Below are 21,089 nucleotides of genomic sequence, written 5' to 3'. Positions count from 1 at the left end.
TGAGTTCTACAAAATCAACTTAATTCCTTCTCAGAAACCTCTGAGGAAGTATCAGGACATGTGGCACAAGGAGGTGTGACCCTCAGAAAGCCCCTTCCTTTGGCTGGATAACAACAGAGGTTCTTTCCTTTTAGGCATTTATCTAATTTTAAGCAAACCATCTATTTCTAACTTTTAAAAATGTTAGCAAAGCAATCATCTATATCTTTAGTGCAAAAAAGTTTTCCTCTACATAAGGACTTTCAATTACACTTGGAGAAGACACTTTGACAAAGCCACCTACTTCAGTCTATCAAACCCAGATTCATTTCCAACCCTGTGACACAGAACTGATGACAGGAGATACTCAAAATCAACATCATAAACTGGGTTTAGTGAAAGGCCTGGTATTAATCACGAAGAACAAATGAGAAAAGGAGGGGCGGGGAAAAAAGCATTAATGCTGAATTTTATAGGAATCTTCTGGACTGTGTGGAGAGCAGGTGGGTCAGTGCATGTGACAGAAGAGCTGGTGGCAGGAAGGGACTCTGGGGCTGTGGGGAGCAGACCACTGAGTGCCAGAAGGCAGGAGAGCTGGGGCAGCTGAGCTGTGATCAAGGAGCTGTAGGAGAGCGAGCAATGCCAAGAAGCAAAGCTGATGCCTCGGCACACAGGGCTCCAGGGACGCTGGAAAAGGGAGCTGTAAGGGAATCCTGAAAGCCCAGCTGCTCCTGGTTTACACATCAACACTGCCAGTGCCCAGGACACAGTGCCACACGTGGCACCACGTGGGGGAAACGGGCCGTGGGCAGCACCTGCATATCCCTGGCTGCGGGATACTGGGATGGCAGAATGGGACACAAGGAATCGATTCAACACAACGGACTAAATCCAACCATTAATTCACAGCTGATATGAAAGAGTGATCTCTAGCAGGAAAATAAACACGGCAGACAAACCCCTCCTGGAGTCACGCTTTTCAAAAACACAAAGCCAGAGGCAGTAATTATGTCAACGGATGGAATGAGGAGGTAACATGGATATTTCAGCTTTAAGTGAATGCTCCTTCCTGTTGAGCAGGCTGGAGGGAAGGACACTGTTGCTTGGGAGAACCATTTCCCACTGGAGATGCCAAGACACCTACCTCATCCGACATCAGCGTGGCAATGGCTCGGCCGATCTCATGATAGGACTTGGCTTTGCCCTTTGGTCCCAGCAGAATGAAGAGAAATCTGACAAAACCAAGAGATTGTTCCCGTTTAGGATGGAAAAATCAAGTGCTTATTACTTATACAACACCTGGACAGAAATTTGACCTGGAAAACTGTGGTCCTTGTTAGAGATCTGGAGGCTGTCTGTGGCCTCTAGCTACCTTTGGAGCAGAGGTTAGTCCCTGTGGCCCACGAAAACCTGTCCACCTTGACGGGGATCTGTTTCACAGAATCACAGAACAGTTTGTGTTGGAAAGGACCCTAAAGGCTATCTACACCTCTACTAGCCAGGCTCCTCCAAGCCCCGTCCAACCCAGCCTTGGACACTTCATTTTTCACATCATCTCTTTGGGCAGCAACGACATCCAAGTCACTGCTGAAGAGTCTGAAAAACACCATGATATGAAACCTTTGGAAGTGCAAACATACAGATGAAATAACCTCACCAGAAGCACCTATCCCCTTCCAAGGGCTGGATTAAATATTATTTGATCTACTAACTCAAATACGATGAGGTACTAAGTTAAATGGCTTATGAGGAGTATTATATCCAAACAAGTACTTTCTGTTCAAAAGAATCTAGAGTCCTAAAAGAAAAAAGGCAGCAATTTAGGAGGACAGGATCCATAAATACATATTGATTTGCATTACTACACAACACCTCTTAATCGAGTCCTTCACGAGGCGTGTGAGTGTTTTACTTGAGGTTCACAGGGAGGTGAGTAAGCCACACACACCCAGGTCATGTCCTCTGCTCTCCTCCCACCTCCTGGAACTTTCCCTGCTTTACCAGTTCTTATAAAATAACACTCAAGAAAAATTGTTCCTCAGCCAAGTCTTTCCAAACTCCAGGATGCAAATTGGCTAAGCATATTAACATTAAAAAAAAGAGGTTAGTAACTTCAGGAGTTGCTGCTTGGCATTCTACTGGTTTTCCAGGAGACTTCCATAACCCTCTTCTGCAATAATCCCAACCAGCTGGCTCTTTTCCAGCACAGAGCAACAGCACCTGAATGCTCCTGCACTCCTAAAACACTCCTGAAAACACAAGACTGTGGCATTTTCCACATTCTTTGTCCTAATTCAGCTCAGAACTGCCTTCAGTGGGTAGAACAAGATCTTCTCACGGGCCAGACAATACAAAGACAGAAACATTAATGCATTTTAGTGGCTGCAGCATTAACATGCAGACAGGACTCCGTTTCTTCATGCCCAATCTTTACTGTGTAGGTCATATTTTACAGGATTACCAGAAGGCACTGTGTCAGATCTTATTGGTGGGCAATACATTCACATTTAGTTTATTGGTTAGTACATGGTGTTTTGCATGTCTGTCAAACTCCTGTATTTATAGTTAGTTTACATGTTCTTTCTATGATTCCCATCAGACAGATCTTATTGTTTATGCAGGTGCTAGTTGTTTTTCACCTCAGAATAAGTTGTTGTGTTAACAAACATTTCATATTAAGATTGTTTTTGCATGGGAACTTAGCTGCACTTAGAAGAAATGTCAGGCTAGCTATAAATTTAACAGAGCAGTCCTTTCTAATTCTTCTACCTGTCTACAAGTAGCCTGAACTAGAGTATGTGTGCACAGATTTATAATAATTTAGTTATGAACATTTCCAGCTACAAAAGCCCTCACTCCATGCTGTGCCATACTCCTCCTCTTCCTCTGCTGAAGGCCACTTGAGAACTCCTCCCTGCTGCACACAACACATGCTGAGTTATCCAGTGCCCATTTCTGACACCTACCACTGCTAATAATGCTCCAGGGCAGGGAATGGGAGGTTCCACCAAGCTCAAAGTCTCTCAGAAGCCGTAACAAAATCCAATGTTTCTCTCAATGCTTTGCTAGAACAGCAACTCCATAAGGGCTGAAGGCACCTGACCAAAGGAATCTCAGCCAAGTCCTGGAGGAAAAGTGCCTTTGCAGTGAAAAGCCTCTGTCAGGAGGCCAGGGAGCAGCAGACTCCTGGATCTGCCCTCGCTTCCCAAGCACCTTGGGCAAGTTACCTCAGTTCATTTGAGACCTGCAGACACCGGCCTTTCCCAGCCCTGCACACCAGACTGTGCAAGTCTGTGCAGCTTATCTCCAAAAAACATCTTCTCCTGCCTCACTGCTCATCTTTCTCCCCATCTCCACTGCATCAAACAGCAGCCTTGAACGCAGGATTGTGCATTGCTCTGATGAAAATACAAAGCCATTCCCAAGCCATGTTGCCAGCTCAGGGCTTCCCCAAATGAGGAGTCCCAAGTACCGTGGGATTAAGTCTGACACAACAACACCAAAGGCCTTAAAGGTTTTTTTAATCTGACCAGTAAAAAGAAAACTCAGCAAAGGCTAGGATATCCCACTGACACAGGGAAGGGTTACATTGGATATTAGGAGGAAATTGTTCCCTGTGAGGGTGCTGAGGCCCTGGCACAGGCTGTCCACAGAAGTTGTGGCTGCCCCAGGATCCCTGGAAGTGTCCAAGGCCAGGCTGGACAGGGTCTGGAGCAACCTGGACTAGTGGAAGGTGTCCCTGCCCATGGCAGGGGGTTGGAATGGGACAGGCTTTGAGTTCCCTTTCCTTCCAACCCAAACCATTCCCTGCTTCTCTATCTGCAGCTCCTTAAGAGCAGGAAAACGTTCACCCCAGACAGCGGGGCTGGACTAGCCCTGAGCCAAAACCTGCTCGTATGTTTAACCCCCTCCTGCCCTACACAAAACCAACGAGAGAGGCACCCAGGTCACACTGGCAGTACTGCACCCCACAGTAGCCAACATTGGCTCCCATGATGTTGGAAACCCCAGGAGGCCACGCAGCGCCCACCTGGGACCGTGTGGCACCCGCAGTTTTCCCAGGGAATCAACAATTGAACCAAAGAAAAGGAGAGGCCCCACAGGACAGAAGGCTGGGCATGCCAGGGGCTCCAGCATCCTGCAGTCTGCGGGCTTTAAGTGCAGGCCCAGGGCAGGAATGCCAGCGGCACCGCAGATGTTCCATCACAGCTCCTCCTGGCCCTCAGGGGATTTCCTTGATTGAATTTCCTAGGATGCAGCCATGGCAAATGGCTCTTCATCACTCATGAAAGCCACCTAATGAGCCTTCCTGCTTTGATTAGGGCCAGCATTTGCTTTGGAGAACAGCAAATGGATAATACTATTTCCTGGGAAAAGTGCTGGCACGGAAGGACATAGTGCCTTGGTTATTGCTACTGAGTCATGAGGCTGTCCAGCAATCCTGGATCTAACTTCCTGGCTCCCACCACCACAGCAAACAACACCTCATCTTACAACTGCTGAAAAGAACTTGGAGACAGCTTTAAAAAACAGTCAGTGGGGTGAGAGTTGGAAGCTGAAGCACTGAAGCACACAGAGGCCAGGGATGTTGAGGAATGAATAACCTGCTACAGAATGAAGGCACATCTGGGTCCCCACACTCCCACCTGAATACCCAGCTGTGGATGTGGCTGCCAGAAACCACTTGATGGAACTCCAAGAAACACAAGCACTGCTACTAGCACTAAAGAGCAAAGCTAGATGCTCATTTCCCTTTGTTTGGTACACAGAGAGAGGCAAGGATTCCAACAGCCATCTAACTTCCACTCCATACAAGGGCTGTGATGCTGCTGTGAATTCACACAGGGCAGCTGAGACAGGCAGGCATACTCAAGCAGTGACTTCAAATATTTAAGAACACAAGATATATTGCTATTTCTGAGACTGAGATTAATTTGCAACATGAGTCATGATAAATAAAATATTTCTCTGACATTTTTCCTTGAGCCATTATGCATTACAAAGCAACAAGCCCCAGTAGAATTGTATGTCCAAGTTCACCTGATTTTTTTTTTTTTGCCCCAGGAGGGCCAGAATTGAATTTTCCATTTGATCTGAGCTGAAGAGGAATAATATGTACAGCAAAAATGCGCAGAGGGAATCTGGGATCTGTACAGAAGGGGCAGGAAAAAAGCCCCAGGACATAAATTCAACACTGACAGTGCCTGTTACTGCTGAGCTGTTAAGTCAGTGTGTTTGTGCAATGGTTTACTCATAACCAAATCCAGGACCTGAAGAGGATGAAGCACCTTCAGTGAGTTTTGTTACTCTGCACCACCAATCCTGACGGTTCTGCGTGTCACAACATGGAGAACATCTCCTGGCCTGCTGTTTTTCCTTTGCCAGGTGGAAATGCAGGCTCCCTGCGTGGTGCCCTGCCCGGGGCTGGGTTTCCTTACCGTGTGGGAACAGGGACCTCGGTGAGAGCTCCCAGCATGACCGCCTGCTGCAGCCGCACGAAGGCAATGAAGGGGCTCTCCAGGAAATCCACCTCCCCGACCAGCACGTTGGAGGCCTCAGCGTCACGAGGCAACTTCTTCATGAATTTATTCTTCAGCTGCAGCAGTGGAAGAGGAAGGAAAAGAAAATTAAGTCGCGTTGGGCGCCTTCTTCTCATCTCTGCACCTCTGTGCAGTAAGCGTGCACCCTGGGTCTGGATCCAGCCATGGAGAAATGCCATCACCAGGGAATGGGAAAAAACCACAGGAGCAGCCACGGGGTTCTCCAACTCAGCCTCTGCGAGACGCCTTTGTCTGAACTTCAGCGGCGGCAGAATTAATTTGGAATTGAAGGCTTTTGAAAGCCCTGCCCTCAGCTGGTTCCCAATCTGTCCCCTCTGCCTGGGTGATCTCTGGAGATGCTCTGTGTGTGCCTGGCAAAGGGTGAATGGACAGGGAGGATGTACTGCCAGGAGCAGCAGCGAGAGGGGGGCACTGAACTGGGCTGGAATCCCTAATGAGCTGCAGGAGGTGACTCGAGGAAGGAGGAAAATGGAAAAAGTCTCGAGAAAATACATGAACTGACTGAACAGGAAGAAAACTGCTGGAACTATCCTACCCCTGCACACTTCAATCAGGATTACCACCAGAAGAAACAGTAAATAAGCACCAAGGAGCACCATGGAGGAAGTCTGGAAAAGCCCTACCAGCTCCTCCACAGACAGTGTTTGGCGGCATGGCGGTGGCAAAAGAACAATGGGAAGATGGCAAATCCACAACAAACATTTTATTTACCTCACCAGGCTGGCCTTGTGGCTGAACAAGGATCATTCAGCAACCCCAGGGCTGGTCTGGACACCCAGCCCAAACCCAGGTGATACTCTGAGGCAGAACTGACCTGCAGGGTTTCCTGTGCCCACCCCACTCCTGAGGCCAAAGGCTCCAGCCCCTTCCCCCTGCCCAGCACAGCAAACCACTGCCACTAATTTTGTCACTAAGAGCTGCCATTATTTTGGGTTTTTTTCATCTCCAAATGAGTTTTGCAGCACCACTCACCACTTTCTTAAATCATTTATCAGACAGGTAATGAGTGCAGTCAGCACTTAAAATCCATTCTGAAGCATTCCCCAAAGAAGCTTTGGAAAGATCTGACTCCTCAGCAGCATGCAGGAACAAGGGAGAGATGAGGGAACTTCACTTTCCCCTGCCAAATTGAACATCATTCCAGCCCAACCACTAATGTTATGTTAAAAGCCACAGGTCTCCAGCAGTGCACTTGCAAAAAGGCACAGCAACCTCAGAATCCCAATTTCCTTAAAAGTACTGTAGCACTCGGATCATCAACACCACTCTGGACTGACTGGAAATGAAAGCAGCTCCTAAGTACACACTCCAAAGTAGCACTTAGGGAAGGTTAATTCCCCTGCAGCTTGAACCTGTCTCTGTCTCTCTTTTTTTTCTGTATCTGCTCACACACAGGATCACCTTCCCACAGCTTATCCCTTGAACACCTGCCTCCAGGGGAACCTTGCAGACTCCAGGCTGCTCCATCACCCAAGGATGCTCTAGAGGGCCACTGTGGATATGGAGAGAAACCAGGCAGGCAAAACTGCTCTCTGCATCAAAAAGAACAGCAAAAGTGAAGGAAATTCTGGTTAACTAAACTTTCTAGAAGCTTTTCCTTTCCTCCAGAAGGGTGGCACTGATTGTATTGTAAGAGTCATTTCCACTGGAGCTCCGTGGAGTGGAAGCATGTCACCCAGGCTGACAGACCTCCAAACTGGGAATGTCTGCTTGCAAGTGTGGGGATGAGAAGATGTTCCAACAGGAAAAGCAGCAATCACTCCCACAATCAATCACAGGACTGCATTCCCAAGGATGGGATCCAGCCAGCGCCTCCCTGTCCATGGGTCCCCAGGAAAGGCAGGAGGGCTTCTCTAAACAAGGCCAATTTCTTTTTTAACTTCAGTGCTGGCTTTGGCACAGATCCCCTGTTGACATGGAAACTCTGGGCTGAATACACAGTGTCTACACCACAACAAATAAGAAGGGTTTTGTGCCTGCCTCTGACTGACCGTATTCATTCAGAGCCAGGCTCGTCCCACATCCAAGCCCTCTGGAAACACAGATAACACCAGGTCAGGAAACTCCCCTTATATCAACATACATTCCCTTTCTTTATGCTGTTGCATCAGCTCAGGGATAGCAGGTCCCTGGGAAAACACATTTCCTTTCAGGTCCCCTTTATTTCACATGTTGAGCACTGAAGGAGTCCTGGTGGCTCAGCCACTCGGAGCTGCCAAGGACATTCTAACAGAGCACAGCCAAAGGATTTCTTGCAGGAGGAGAGACTGGAGTGGGAACAGCAGAAGGAACTTCCCCAACCTCCTATGGTCTGCTGGCACTATGGCACCAGAGGGGCTGAAAAAACATCTACCTGACTCTTTTCAGTCACTCTCCTTCACACATAAGCTGGAAAAAAAGAGTTTAAAATGGTTTTTTTTTTGATGAGATGTGGCTGCCCCATCCCTGGAAGTGTCCAAGGACAGGCTGGACAGGGGTTGGAGCAGCCTGGTCTAGTGGAAGGTGGTGGAATAGGATGATATTTAAGATCCCAGTCCATTCTGAGATTCTGGGATTCTATGAATAAGGTGCTAGTGAAAAATTTGATCCAACAACTTGACGTTCAGGAGCTGGAGGAATTCCCCAGCTGTGAGAGGCCCTGGTTTTATGGACACAGCTCCAGCACCACTGGTGTACCTGGCAACAGAGAGCTGGGAGCCAGGAGGGCAGGAAGTCCAGATGCTCATTTATTAGCTGCTATACAGAAAAGAAGAATAAATTGTCCCAAAATGCTGCTTGTCTCCCCAGCTGCAAACGCCCAGGGCATTAACTGCAGCCAACACCTCCTAAAACACGACAAATGAAGACAGATCAAATCCCTTCTCTGCACTGCTACCTCAGGAGCTTCTGCAGGATCCTGAGCCAGCCCCTTTTCAATCCCAGTGGATCCAGCCACCATTCCCATGGCAGAGAGAGCTGGCTGGTGCAAACTCCCTGATTCAGCAGGCCTGAGGAACACCCCTGAGCCAGGCAGAGCTGTCCCTGGCAGGAGGGATGAATCTTGGGAGGATTGATTCTCTGACAGATCACATCTCTGACGTGCGTGTGAAACCTGAACCTTTCAACATCCAGAGAAAAGGAGCAGGAATGCTGCAGATTAGAGGAGTATGCTGGCTATGAATTCCCTAGATTATTAGCTGCACCATTCCAAAGAGCACTAAAAGTTGCAGAACTGAATATTAAGCATGTAGGAAGACAGGAAAAATCACTGAAGGTACAAAGAAGTTTGGTCAAAGCATTTTTTCCTCTGAAACAGAGGCATGCAATCCTCTACCTGTGTAAAACCTGGGAGTGATTAAGGATGCAGGAAGGATGCAGGAAGGCAGTCCTGCTCCACACAACTGCTATAAACCGACCTCACCCCTCAGAGCTCTTACACACACAGAGAAATAAATAAAACCTGGGATGTTCTGTGGCTCCAGCAGACTCCCCCCTGCCTGTATGGCCTCACGAACTGTCCAGCTTCCAGATGGGATGCACAAATAACAGCAGCCAGTCTCCCTGCTGCCAAGGCAAGTGAACCTGCTCCCTTTGCAGCTCCTGTTGTGGTAACAGGATGGATTATTGCCTGTGCCTGCTGTGTGACACGCTGAGTCCTGCTCAGGGAAGCTGCCAGGCACCACCACAATGCCACCAACTCAATCAAGGCAGGACTTCGAGTCGACCAGCCATGAAAACTGAGCTCCAAGGTGATGTCTCAAGGTGCAGGAGGACAAGGCTCCCACTTTGTGCAAAGTTCATCAGCAGGACAAGGGCTAATTAACTGAGGGGATTTTTGGAACTCTACACTTAGCAAGAAACACTTCTCCCTACACCAAGAGCCAGGCATTATGTACACTGGAGGTTAAAAACTCTGGAGCCTGCTCCCAGCTGCATCTATTAACAGATTTCCCTGTTAGTGCTATCAAAACATCTATTTTTATACCCAATTCCCCACAAAAGTCCATTATCTGAGTTTTCAGAGACAGGAGGGGCAGTGGAGACTGTCTGCACTGCTGAGAGCTGCAGCAATGCTCAGCCCCAGCTTTGGGCTGGTCTAGCATTAAAACCACAATTACAATGGGATTAAAAATATAACACAGCAGCTTGTCCAATGACAAAAAGCTATTTAACAATCCTCCTTCCCCAGGTGTGGCTGTGTGTACTAAAGGAAACAGGTATTTTGGAAACACAACCAATACAGTGGTCAGTGCAAAACACGCTGCTCCCCTTCCCTTGCCATGGAAAGGGCATTTCTTTAGGTAAATATTTATTTATTTTTAAAATATTTACTTAGTCTGAACTCACTGTTTTACCTCAATGATGTTGCTGTGTCCCTTTCAGGACACACTTACAGAAGACTGTGACCAGCCACTGTTGAAGGATGGGAGTCATCCCCAACTGGCCAGCCATGCTGTGCTACCCAAACAGTTTTCCAAAGTGACTCTCATTGGCATTCAGAATCACCACAGGACTAGGGAACACTGGAAGATGCAGACAAAAAACGAGATTCTGCGAAAGAAACAGCCGGGCTTTGAGAATAACCCACTTTTTGAACCCAGACAAAGGTTTTTTGGAACTTGCACAGAGACCTCATTCAGCCACCAGTTTTTCTAAGAGTTGGAATAAACTCACTCCTACCCCTCAGAAGCGGCAGCCTTCGGAAAGGACGGAAGCACACACAAAGGCAGCCCGTATGCCACACCACAAACATTACCCTGGGCTAAGGAAGAGGTCAAGTCCGTGGAGATTTGTCACTGGAGGCCAATTTGAACTCCATTACTGACTGCATTTTGGAGCTGCTCTCCCACATCACCTGTCAGCACGGCCACCTTCCTGCTGGGATGTGCAAGGGGAGGTGGTGGCACCTTTGTTCCACCTGCTGCTACAGCGGGGACACGTTTCCCTGAGTGCCCCTGCTCTACCCCATAGTTCCTGTGAACATTCAGCCCAGGGTGCTCCCCTGTAACCCCTCAGCAGGAAGAGGATCCAAAATCCATCACTCCCAGGGTATTTTACCTCCTTTCTCATGGGGATCAGCAAGATGCCATCTATGTGGTGTCACTTGCTTCAGACCTTGTAAGAGATGAACCTGCTGTTTGCAAGGGTTGGCGCTTAAAGAGTGGAGGAACCGGTCACAGGACTCAAAAATACTCACTCCTCTTCATTTTCAGGGCTAAGGTACAGAGGAGCCCTTTCCCCAGCATCCAGCTCCTCTCCAAACTCATCCCCAAGAGAAGGCTGGGCCTGGAGCTCACCTGGTCCTTCTCAGGCTTGTCCGAGATGTCGTTGAGGCTGGTGGAAGTCAGGTTTCGGTGAGCCATGGCCGGGCTGCCTGCAGGAACAACGTCAACACCGGTTAAAGCACCTGCCTGCATCCACTCAGAACACAGAGGCTCAGGCTACAGCCACCCCTTTCCCTGGGAGGCTGATGTGGGGGATTCCAGACCCTGACAAGCTGCTTTCATGTGGCACAGGGGGGTTTAAGACACTAACGCTTCGTCACCTCTGACCCACGGCAGTCCAGTGACTCTCAGGACAGCAAAAGAGTCTGAGGACTTTCCATAATTCCTGCCTGTGGGAGAAAAGCAATGCAGCAGCACACTGCTGGCCAGCTCACCCAGGACAAACTCATCCCTCCTCAGAGTTGGGACCTTCCAGGGTGCAAATCCCAGACACTGCACACAGCGGGCAGAGGGAGATGGCAGCTGCTGCTCCTTTGAGCAGCCCCTAATGAACGCCTCCCTCACTCCAAGGAAGCTCATTAACTAAGCTCAGGAACCTTAAGCATCTCACTGATTAAAACAACGTGTGTGCCACACTGACGGGCCAGGAGTCACCAATTCCTGACACCAGATTGTCCAGAGAGGCGAAGAAACTCTCCAGAGACACAGCAGAATAATTAAATTTAAAACAACCTAAAACACAAACAAACAACAAACCAATAGTAAACAAAGACTTCTGGGACAGATACAGGATGGGAAATCACAGTGGTCAGTATGAACAGTAAAAATTATCCTGAAATGCTCCCATCCCTTCTCATCATGTTTGCAGGAACCTGAAATGCAGCACCAGGAGCTTTTATGCCAGAATTTCTGACCATGAACTTCACTGGAAAGAGAGGAAATAGTAAGGGGGAAAAAATGGCAAGGAGGAATCTCCCAACTGAGGTTGTGTTTTGAGACAAAATGTATTTGATATTATTATAAGGAATGTCCAAGTTCTCAGTGTTCATCAGCTCCCAGCACAAACAAGCTCAATAATAAATCAGCATCAGGAGCAGATAACCAAAGGAGTGGGAATAAAAAACTCCAGACTCCTCAGAGCTGGGTTTTCTTTACAACATACATGGGGATAGATTCAAAGTAGCTGTACCTACTGCGTGTTACTGCCACATCCAGCAACATCAGCACAGCCAAAGCCAAGCACAATTAGACAAGTCATGTTCTACAAAGGGGGATCCCTCTTCAACTCTTCCTGCTGTTATTTAAAACCCCATTCAGCTGCTATTTTTTCCAGATTACATCACTTGTTTTCTTTGTTTATTAGATTCCCAGCTGACTGTTCCCTGGGATATGATGACCCTTCTCCCAAGAGGAAGAGGCTTGGTGCCTTTCTCTCCCTTTGCTAGCAGCCTCCTTCTCCTGGGGGGGTCAACATAGCCCCACAAACCCAGAGCAGCTCCAAACAAACACGTGGAGTACCAAGTTTCGGCTGCTGAGATCCCCGTGGAGGATTTCTGGCCCACGACACTCACCCTTATGATGTTTGCTAACCAAGGATCATTTCCTGACCCAGGCCATTCCCTGTCACACTCCTGCTGCCATTCCCAGTCACACTCCAGCTGGCCCAGCTCTACCCTGCTGCTGCCATTCCCAGTCACACTCCTGCTGGCATTCCCAGTCACACTCCTGGTGCCATTCCCTCTCACACTCCAGCTGGTCCAGCTCTACCCTGCTGCTGCCATTCCCAGTCACACTCCTGCTGCCATTCCCTGTCACACCATTCCCTCTCACACTCCTGCTGCCATTCCCTGTCACACTCCTGCTGCCATTCCCTGTCACACTCCTGCTGCCATTCCCTGTCACACTCCTGCTGCCATTCCCTGTCACACTCCTGCTGCCATTCCCTGTCACACTCCTGCTGGCCCAGCCCGCCCCAGCGCCCCCGCACTTACTGAGCCATCCCACGCTGGGGCTGCGCTGCACTCCCAGTTCATCGTCCAGCGTGCGCGTGGCCAGGCAGGGCACGGAGCTCTCCAGCGGGCTGCGTGCTTGTGCCGGCAAGCAGGAGACAGGAGCAGCAGCAAAGAGCAGGAAGAGAGCAAAGGGGAGAAGTTAAAAGAAAAGAAAAGAAAATTATGCCAGGAAGAAAGGCTCAAGCAGTGGCACAGGGAAGCCAGGCAGGAGAGAAGGTTTGAGCTGCACCAAAGCCCACTCGTTTAGATCCTGACATCTCCTCCGCAGCTCCGCCTCGCAGCGTTCACTGGGAAGGGCTGGACACAGCTTTCCATCCCTGGTCTCTGAAATTCAGGCATCTTTGAAGCAGATCTCATGCAAGTGAGTGAGCAGCTGCATTGCTGGTGGCACTGAGCAGTTCCAGGCTGCAGCACCATCAGTAACAACAGGTTTTTCAAAATAAAGATCACATCATGTCCCTGGAGCCAACTTTGAGCATCCTGACCCCATCTGTACACACTCAGGCACACCAATCCAGACTTGGAAATGCTCACCTTAGTCTGCAATGCTTCCAGTGATGCCAATATACACACTGATAGGGGTTTTCCAAGCATTCCTTGGACAGCACCTCATTTCTGGTATTGTTCAGCTGATGCCACTGTTCAGCTATAAAGGCACGGAGGTCCCAGTTCATGTGAAAAGCACTGAACTGATTAATGCTGAACCAGAGGAGCCATGGCTGCCCTATCCCTGGAAGTGTCCAAGTGACAAGGCTTGGAGTAACCTGAGCTCGTGGAAGGTGTCCCTTCCAGGCAGGGCCTGGAACAAGATGGTCCTTCAGCTCCCTTCCAACCCAATCTCCTCTAGGGTTCTAAAGTAGAATAAAACCTTTCTCCCCCCACAGCCAGGTACCCTCCTGTCTGTGCCTCAGCTGACACCATGCCAACAGCCTACTTTTCCCACTCAACTGCTTCCAAACCATGCTGCCAGCACAGTGTGAACAAACAGTGCTCAGGAGGTGTTCAGGCAGCACCCACGCCGTGATGGGACCGTGCCATTATTTATGGTGGTTAAACACACACACTTAAACACAACACAGCTTTCTACAGGCTCTGCCAGCTTGGGTTTAGCAGCATTTCATCACTTCTCACTTGCCAAAGGCTCCCACAGGTGTTAAATTATACAAAATGCTGGCAGGCACGAAGCTCTGAAAGAAAAATCTCAAAATGGAAAGCAAATGTCATCACAGAAGGGTGGTAAATACTGGTCAGTCCTCAGGCACCTGCAGAAGGAATGGGGACCACAGATCCCATGTTATAGCATGGCAAAGCCCAAGCTGTGCCAGCTGGAGAGCTGCTAGCCCAGGTGCCACGTACTGCTCCAGGGGTGCAGGACAAGGGCTGTGCCAGCAAGGGATACAAAGAACTCTTCAAAAGCCACTCAACAAAACCAGACACACACAAAAACCCCTGCAGTCTCATCAACATGTAACATGGAAATATCCCTGATGAACACTTCATGCAGCTCACCCTTCTGCCAATGAAGCAAGGAAAAGGGCTGTGTCTTCACAAGGTAACGTGGAGGGATTGCTTAGTCCAAATTTGTATGCCCAGAATTCTGGCAATTATCTTTTTCCTACTGAACAGACAGCAAAGGAGTGCTGTGATTTATCCTCCTCCATCCATGGCACACAAGGAACTACCCTCTTTTCCCAATTCCTTCCCCAGAGCAAAGGGATGATTCCTGACAAAACATCCTGCCACAGCATGAGCCACATCAGCCTCTACATGCAGTGATGGAGAGCAGCTGTCAGAGCACAGCTTGGCCGTGTCTCTGCCCATCTGATCACTAGCTCACCTTCAAACAGAGCACTGACATCCAAGATGGGGGCTGAGGATGACTTGTCCAGGGACCACAGAGCCATCCCCATCCCTAGAAAGGACTGGGAAAGGACAGAGATGCTCCAGGATCAATTATGGCAGAGAGATGGGCAGTACATCGCTCTTTCTTAGGTTCCTGAATTTCTAGAGGCATCTGGGATAACTGCATGGGGTTCATTCATCTCAGAAGTCAAAAATAAGAACATTTTGGAGGCCCTCAGACTTCAGTTATTTTAGTGCTCTGACCCAAGTGAGACAGAGCCACCGCAGGATTTTTTTGAGCCACAGCCCTGGGTATATTTCCAAATTTCAGATCTAGCAAACAGATGCCACCCCTGGAGGTGCTCAAGGGCAGGCTGGCTGGCTTGCAGAAGGTGTCCCTGCTGAGCCAGTCAAGCAGGGGGCAGCTACACCAGCCTGTAAAGCTGCTGTGCAGAGGGCAGGCAGATGCTCAGACCTTTTGGATGGAAGTTTCACTGACACTGAGATGAAAACAAACACCTACCTGGAAAGAAACTCAAGGGGAATTTAGGAGTGCTTGGGGCTGGTGGCACAGCCATTAGGGTGATTAGCTATGCTAAGAGACAGCTGCACTCCTGTTGGCCTCATAAAATTTTTATCTGTCTAAAGGACACATGAGACACCCACTGAATCTAAGGTATAACCTGATCAAATAGATGCTGTAGTTACTTTTCCATTGAAGTGTAAATAATAAATAACAGAAACGACTGTTCATCAGGTATTTCTCCCATGTGTCAGTCTTGCCCTCCTCAAGTCTCAGTGCACTTGTCATGGAACAGAGTGTGTTATACATCCTCAGAGCACATCAATATTCCAGGTGGGAGAACAGAGACAGAACAACATAAAAGGAGTGCTGATGGCCAGACCAGGAAAGAATTCCTGGAGAATCAGCCCAACTGAGCCAGGACCTGCACAGCCCATTCAAACAAGAACAAGAAATGAACTAAATTGAAATCACTTAAAATCCAAGTAAAGAAGGCCTTTAGCCATGACAAATGAGCAGGGGCCGAGTGAGACCGTGAGGAATGCCCTTTGTCAGCATCACTCTTCCTGGGACAAGCTCTGGAAGAGGGGTTTGCAGCCGAGAACTGAGGGCATCCCCTACAAGATCTGACTGAAACAGCTGAGCACCAGGAGCTCTGTGTCTGCCTGGGGTTCAGCCTCCCACACACCATGGCCACAGGCCAGGGTTCTGCTCCTCACAGCAAACCTGGCCATCAAAGGCCCAGAAAGGCTCGGAGGTGGTAACAGAAAGCAGATCCCTTCCCTCCAAACCGCGGGGAGCACGCTGTGGGAAGGCATCCAGAGGGCCAGGCTGGCTGGAGCTTGTAGCAATGTGGTCCAGCTGTCATTTCCTCCCTAGAGCCCAGTCCCTCTGCTCTCCATTGGCACTCTCCATGTGCCAACAGGGCACACCCTGCAGGGATGTTCACTGAGAACGCTCCCTTGGCTCACACTGCTGCACCTTGCCTTACTCACTCACCACCTTATCAGGGCACTGGACACGACAAGAGGCATCACCCAGAGCAAGGAAGAGCCTCCACATGCACACACTCCTGCTGCAAAATCAAGGCATGATCCAAGGTAGGAAATATTAATGAGGTGTGAGAACAGGTTAGGGAGGAACGTTAGGGTGAGTTTTAGAAGCCAAACACAGCAAGCTAAGAGGCCTTTTGTGGAGCAAGAAGAAAATCATTTCTTCACTTGCTTTTATTTTCTGGGTATTTTAAAATGGCAACTTTTAGCCCAATTTCCAGACTGCCACAGGAGACAGTCAAGAGAACTCCAAGGCGTGACGAGAGGCATAAATCTCTTTTTTTTATTACCATGAGCAAGAAGAACCCAAATCTCCACCCAGGCACTGAGTCAGTGTCCAGGCCTCTAGCTGTCTGCATACACACACACACATTTAGGGACACCACTACGAACATGGCACTACCTACCAAGCCTTTTTTAGAGAGAACAGGACACATATTCACAACACACACCACAAAACTATTTGAGGATGAATAAAGCAAGATGGAAATCAGCTTTACCCCACTGGACAACGATTGTATGGCAATAAAATGCAAGCTAGGTGTTACTGCCAGGTCATTTTTGATTCACAGTGCCACCGACACTGTTGCAGACACAGAACGTGCACGGAAACTTCGTCTCTGCCCAAATGTTTCAGGTGATCAGCCTTTTAAGGTTCAGGCCCCACCAAAGTTTGTGGCGAATCTCTTTCCTATTGTTGCTCCTAAACCCTCTCCTGGACGCCAGCTGCAAGGGCAGCCCCTGCCTTCCTGCCTGCCCCTGGAGTCCCTGCCAGTCCAGTGAAGGTGTGCCAGGGCCAAGCAGCCTGCAGAGCCCCCGCTGATGCTCCATCAGCACGGCCTCGCTGCTCCTGGGGTTAGGAAGCGGGGTCAGGGCCACGCAGTTAGTTGGGTTGCCGTGACAGAGAAGGCCATAGCCAGGTAGCCTCTGCATTACCATTATCGGGGTTGGAAAACATCCTACTTGCACTGGAGACGGTCTTTCCAATGTCAGCCAGCGAGCGCAGGTTGGATTTCTTGGTCTGGTGCCGGTGCTTCCTGAGCAACGTGTAGGTGACCTTGTCCTTCAGCTCGGATTTCAGCAGCCCCGTCTCGATCTGATTGTCAACGATCATCTCTGTGCCGGCACAGGGAGGGGGACGGAGGGGAGAGCAAAATTAACCACCGAGCTCAGAACCGCTTCCAGGGAGAGCAGAGAGACAGGGCTTGGAGGCATTTTCACCCTGCCTTTTTGAAGGCTTTCTTACCACCTCAAAGCCAGCTTTTATTTGTATGAAAACCTCTTTTAGACATTCCTCTTGAAGCAGAACATAAGCATTTCCATCCAGCAGGAGCCACTAACACACACCTATTGCACTGAAATTCCCTTCTGCTATTTCCCACATGCCACAGAGCCTATTTCAAAGACCAGGGTAAGACGGTTCTTAGCTCAGAAATGAAATCCCCTCTGAGCCTGGACTTTCGTGAGGATGCTATAAACTCTATTCTAAGTTCCATGATGCTCCCATAAAGCACACAGAAAATCTTCAATCAGATTCAAGAAGGCCTGAGTTCACCTTGCAGGCCCCCAGTAAAACCTAATCTAAAGATAGGAAGAAGTCCTGGAGATGAGCCACTAATTAAATCATTCCCTTGCAGGACTGAAGTGATGGCAACTACAAGCGGCAGAACTTGCTCCAGTTACCACAGCACGTATTATACGGCTTTACTTTTCATGGAGTCACCAGGAGAAAAGGCCCTCAATGACCACTCACTTCCTATCAATTCCCTCCTTTCTCCTCCCTTATCCCAGAGGAAAAAGGCAAAAAAGGTGGCCAGACTTATGAAGAATGTCCCCTGTGCAGTAAGTCTCGCATGAAGCTGTTCCCTCGGTGACTCGAGTTCATGCGCTGTCCCCCGAGGGCAAGTGGCAGCTCATATTTGTCTGCTGGTAACTTTTATTTGTGCTAATAATAAAAGTTATGGCAAGGGGGAGGCAGGACACGCATCACATTTGCTAACTCAGTGAGTCAGAAAGTCATCCTCGACGTGCTGCTCAGAATTAAAGCCTCTTCAAATCCCCAAGGAAGCACCTAGCTCTTCCTCTCAAATTAAGACAGGGCGGGCAAACGCACGTAGGTGCCCTTACACAACATGCTTGGCAAAAGGCTGACTTTTGCTAAGTGTTATTTTAATGCAAGCTTTTCTTGCTCCTGGTTTTGGTTAAGTGATTTTTGGAGTATTTCCTTCAGAACCTTCAATCAAGTTTATCCTTCTCGATCTGGCAATTCCCTTCCCTGTTGCTGGTAAAAGACGAACAACAAAGAGAGTTTTTCTTTGGAGTTTTCCTTTCCTGTGTGTCACTACCAGACACCAGCCCAGTGATCATGATTAAATCATCCTGGAAATCCAGTGCTGGATATCCCTACCTGTCTGATTAAGGGTCTGGACCAGCAAAAACACCCCGCTCAGGACAGCGTCACAGTGTCACAGCAACAGCAGCCACCGATGTGTAATTTAATCTCCTAGGAATTAGATTTAATTTGGGGGTTGAAGAAGGAGATTGAAGGTGGCATCTCCAAGGGACTTCAAAAGAAAATTTAATGTTTGAGGGTTTAAGGTTTTGGACCATGAACATCAGCTTCTGAAGCAGGTTCACCTTCAGCAGAAAACTTGAGAGGTTCTCGGGGGGTTTATTTTGTTAAAACTTTGCAAAGCTGTGCATTTGGATACACGGACACAAAAGCAAAGAGAGATACATGTCACCATAAGCACTTGCAAAACTAAGTTCAAACTCCGTATTTAACACCAGAAGCAGCTGTAATTCCCAAGTCTTACAATCCAGTGTATGGGAGAATTCCAGGGCAGGATAATTTTGACCTTGCTTCCTGAGATGATCATTCAAAGCACTGAGTTTTGGCAGAGGAAGTACTTAATTTTGCTCTTTTGCTCATGTAATGGCTCTTAAACTCAGCATTTTGGTTAAATGTCCCTCCACTGGATGGCTCAATTGGAAAAGTTATTTTCCCTAAGTTCTCACACACTATGGGCAACATGATGTGGCCCTCAGCATGTCACCGAGCGTCACCCCAGGCCACAGCTGATTTGACCTCCCACTGTTCAGAGCAGAGCACCAGCTGGTGCTGGGGGTGCTCTCCCCTCTCCCTTGCTGGGGGCTTCCAAACACAGCCCCACGTGCCCTCAGTGGGCAGCTGGACACCTCACCCAAGAGCAGCTCCTGGCCCAAGCTGTTCTGCATGAACGGTACCTGACGGGTGTCTCTGCCCCCAGACACGTGGCCCTTCCACGTATCAGCTTTTCCATAGGGAACATAAATTAAATGGATGTCTTTTGCTCTTCTTCCTGCACTCAGAAGGACTCTTGTAATCCATCAGCTATCTTTCTCCAGGTACTTTTTAGTTTCCCCCTCTTATTCCTTGCTCTTTTATTTCCTCTTTATTGGAAAAGTGGCGCTTTTTCATTAAAACCACCCATAAAGCCATACCAGGATTAATAAAAATTTGCGGGGAAGCGGTGAGAGAAAGAGCCAAGACAGATGTACTTACCCACCACCTGTGGGAGGGAAGAGGCCTCCATATCCAGCATGATGGAGCCCTTCTCTATGCACGTCCTCAGCTCGAACAGGCTGTGCAGAGACAAGGTGGCCACGTGCGGTTTGCTCCATCGCTCCCCGCCTTGCTCCACCTTCTCCTCAAACTTGATCCACCTGCAACAGGGCACAGCAATGACATGGGGTTAAGGCTGTTGCCTCCTTGCAGGGAAATAAATCACGTGAATGCCTTCACTGTCTTGGCAGTTCTGGTTTAATGGCTGGGCTCCGTCGTCCTGGAGGGCTGTTCCAAACGAAATGGTTCTGTGATTCAGTTTCAGGCAATAAAATATGGAATCAGCCACTGGCAAGATGGAGGCAGCATGGAATACTGCTGTCCCATACCCACAGGCTGACAAAGGAGGGAAGAGAGGAGCACAAGCCAGCCATGTCTGAGGGTGCTCTTAGAGAACAAATGAGCCACCAAAGGAGAAGGCACCAATTAAGGAGCTCATTCTCTCCCTCCAGCTGCTGTTTAATGATTTAACCAAGCAGGTCTGAAAAGCCCAGAAAACTTATCTCTGATGGAAGGTGAGAGCAAAGGGTAAATCCTGGTTGTGCAAAACACTCTTTACACCCCTAAAACTACATCCCAACAGCAGGGAAGCAGGAGGCTCCATGTCCCTGGGCTGCAGCCCACCCCCAGCTCCCCCTGCAGCCTTGACCCTGCCCTTGGCCCCGCAGCCACAGGGATGGAGCACAGGGCTCCCGTGAGCCTGGGGCATCTCAGCTGGCCCTCACCTTCTTCCTCACCACAGCACCCAGCAACAGCTCTGGTGTAAACTGGGAGTGCAGGAAAACGTGGTTCAGTACGCCCTAATGGCAAGGCAGAAATGGTTTTTAATCCCCTCTTCAGACACCATTTTAATATAGGCGGAAAATGAAAATTCCAGTGACTAATATAAAGGGATTATTAAGAAGAAACCCCACACACATAAGGTAAGGAAGCTCATACATTTGTTCAAAAGAATATTATTAACAGCAAGTGAAATTATCTTTAATCCTGAAAAATGTATTACTTGAGGATTAATCAATTATGCTTCACAATTGAAATAATCTCTTTTTGAGACTTTGTTTTTTTTAAAGCTGCTTTTTAAACTCAAGATAAAAGACTGATTTTCATCTCCAATTAATAAAGTCCTTTTAGTTCACAAGAACTGAGTGTTTCCTAGGACACCTGAGGGACCTGGGTGGATGCAAATCTGTGCACTTCAGGGGCTTTGTGTGGAGTCATATTTACCCTGTTCCAGCAGGAAGGCTGTAAATTACCAGTGTTTGTCCTTCCAGGGAAAGTGATTACTCACAACTATCAATATTTGCTTTTTGTT

The 21,089-nt window shown here is 48.6% G+C and overlaps 1 protein-coding gene across 9 annotated transcripts in view; it reads right to left on the bottom strand.

The window, feature by feature from the left end:
* Positions 1-21,089, bottom strand: part of SLC4A4 (solute carrier family 4 member 4) — a 122,997-nt gene that overhangs the window by 28,506 nt on the left and 73,402 nt on the right. For 6 of the 9 annotated variants that reach the window (XM_041426904.1, XM_041426866.1, XM_041426857.1 and 3 more), the window contains 6 exons: positions 19,718-19,878; positions 17,110-17,289; positions 12,736-12,831; positions 10,817-10,893; positions 5,418-5,575; positions 1,124-1,211 (listed from right to left, as the gene is read on the bottom strand). In XM_041426904.1, the coding sequence (XP_041282838.1) occupies positions 1,124-1,211; positions 5,418-5,575; positions 10,817-10,893; positions 12,736-12,831; positions 17,110-17,289; positions 19,718-19,878 (760 nt within the window). The remainder of the gene's footprint in view (positions 1-1,123; positions 1,212-5,417; positions 5,576-10,816; positions 10,894-12,735; positions 12,832-17,109; positions 17,290-19,717; positions 19,879-21,089) is intronic. The other 3 variants (XM_041426874.1, XM_041426893.1, XM_041426885.1) reach the window with 3 other exon arrangements.

Source organism: Onychostruthus taczanowskii, unplaced genomic scaffold (assembly GCF_017590055.1).
Source record: "Onychostruthus taczanowskii isolate IOZ18803 unplaced genomic scaffold, ASM1759005v1 scaffold114, whole genome shotgun sequence".
Lineage (NCBI taxonomy): Eukaryota > Metazoa > Chordata > Aves > Passeriformes > Passeridae > Onychostruthus > Onychostruthus taczanowskii.
This window is presented reverse-complemented; position numbering and strand designations above follow the sequence as displayed.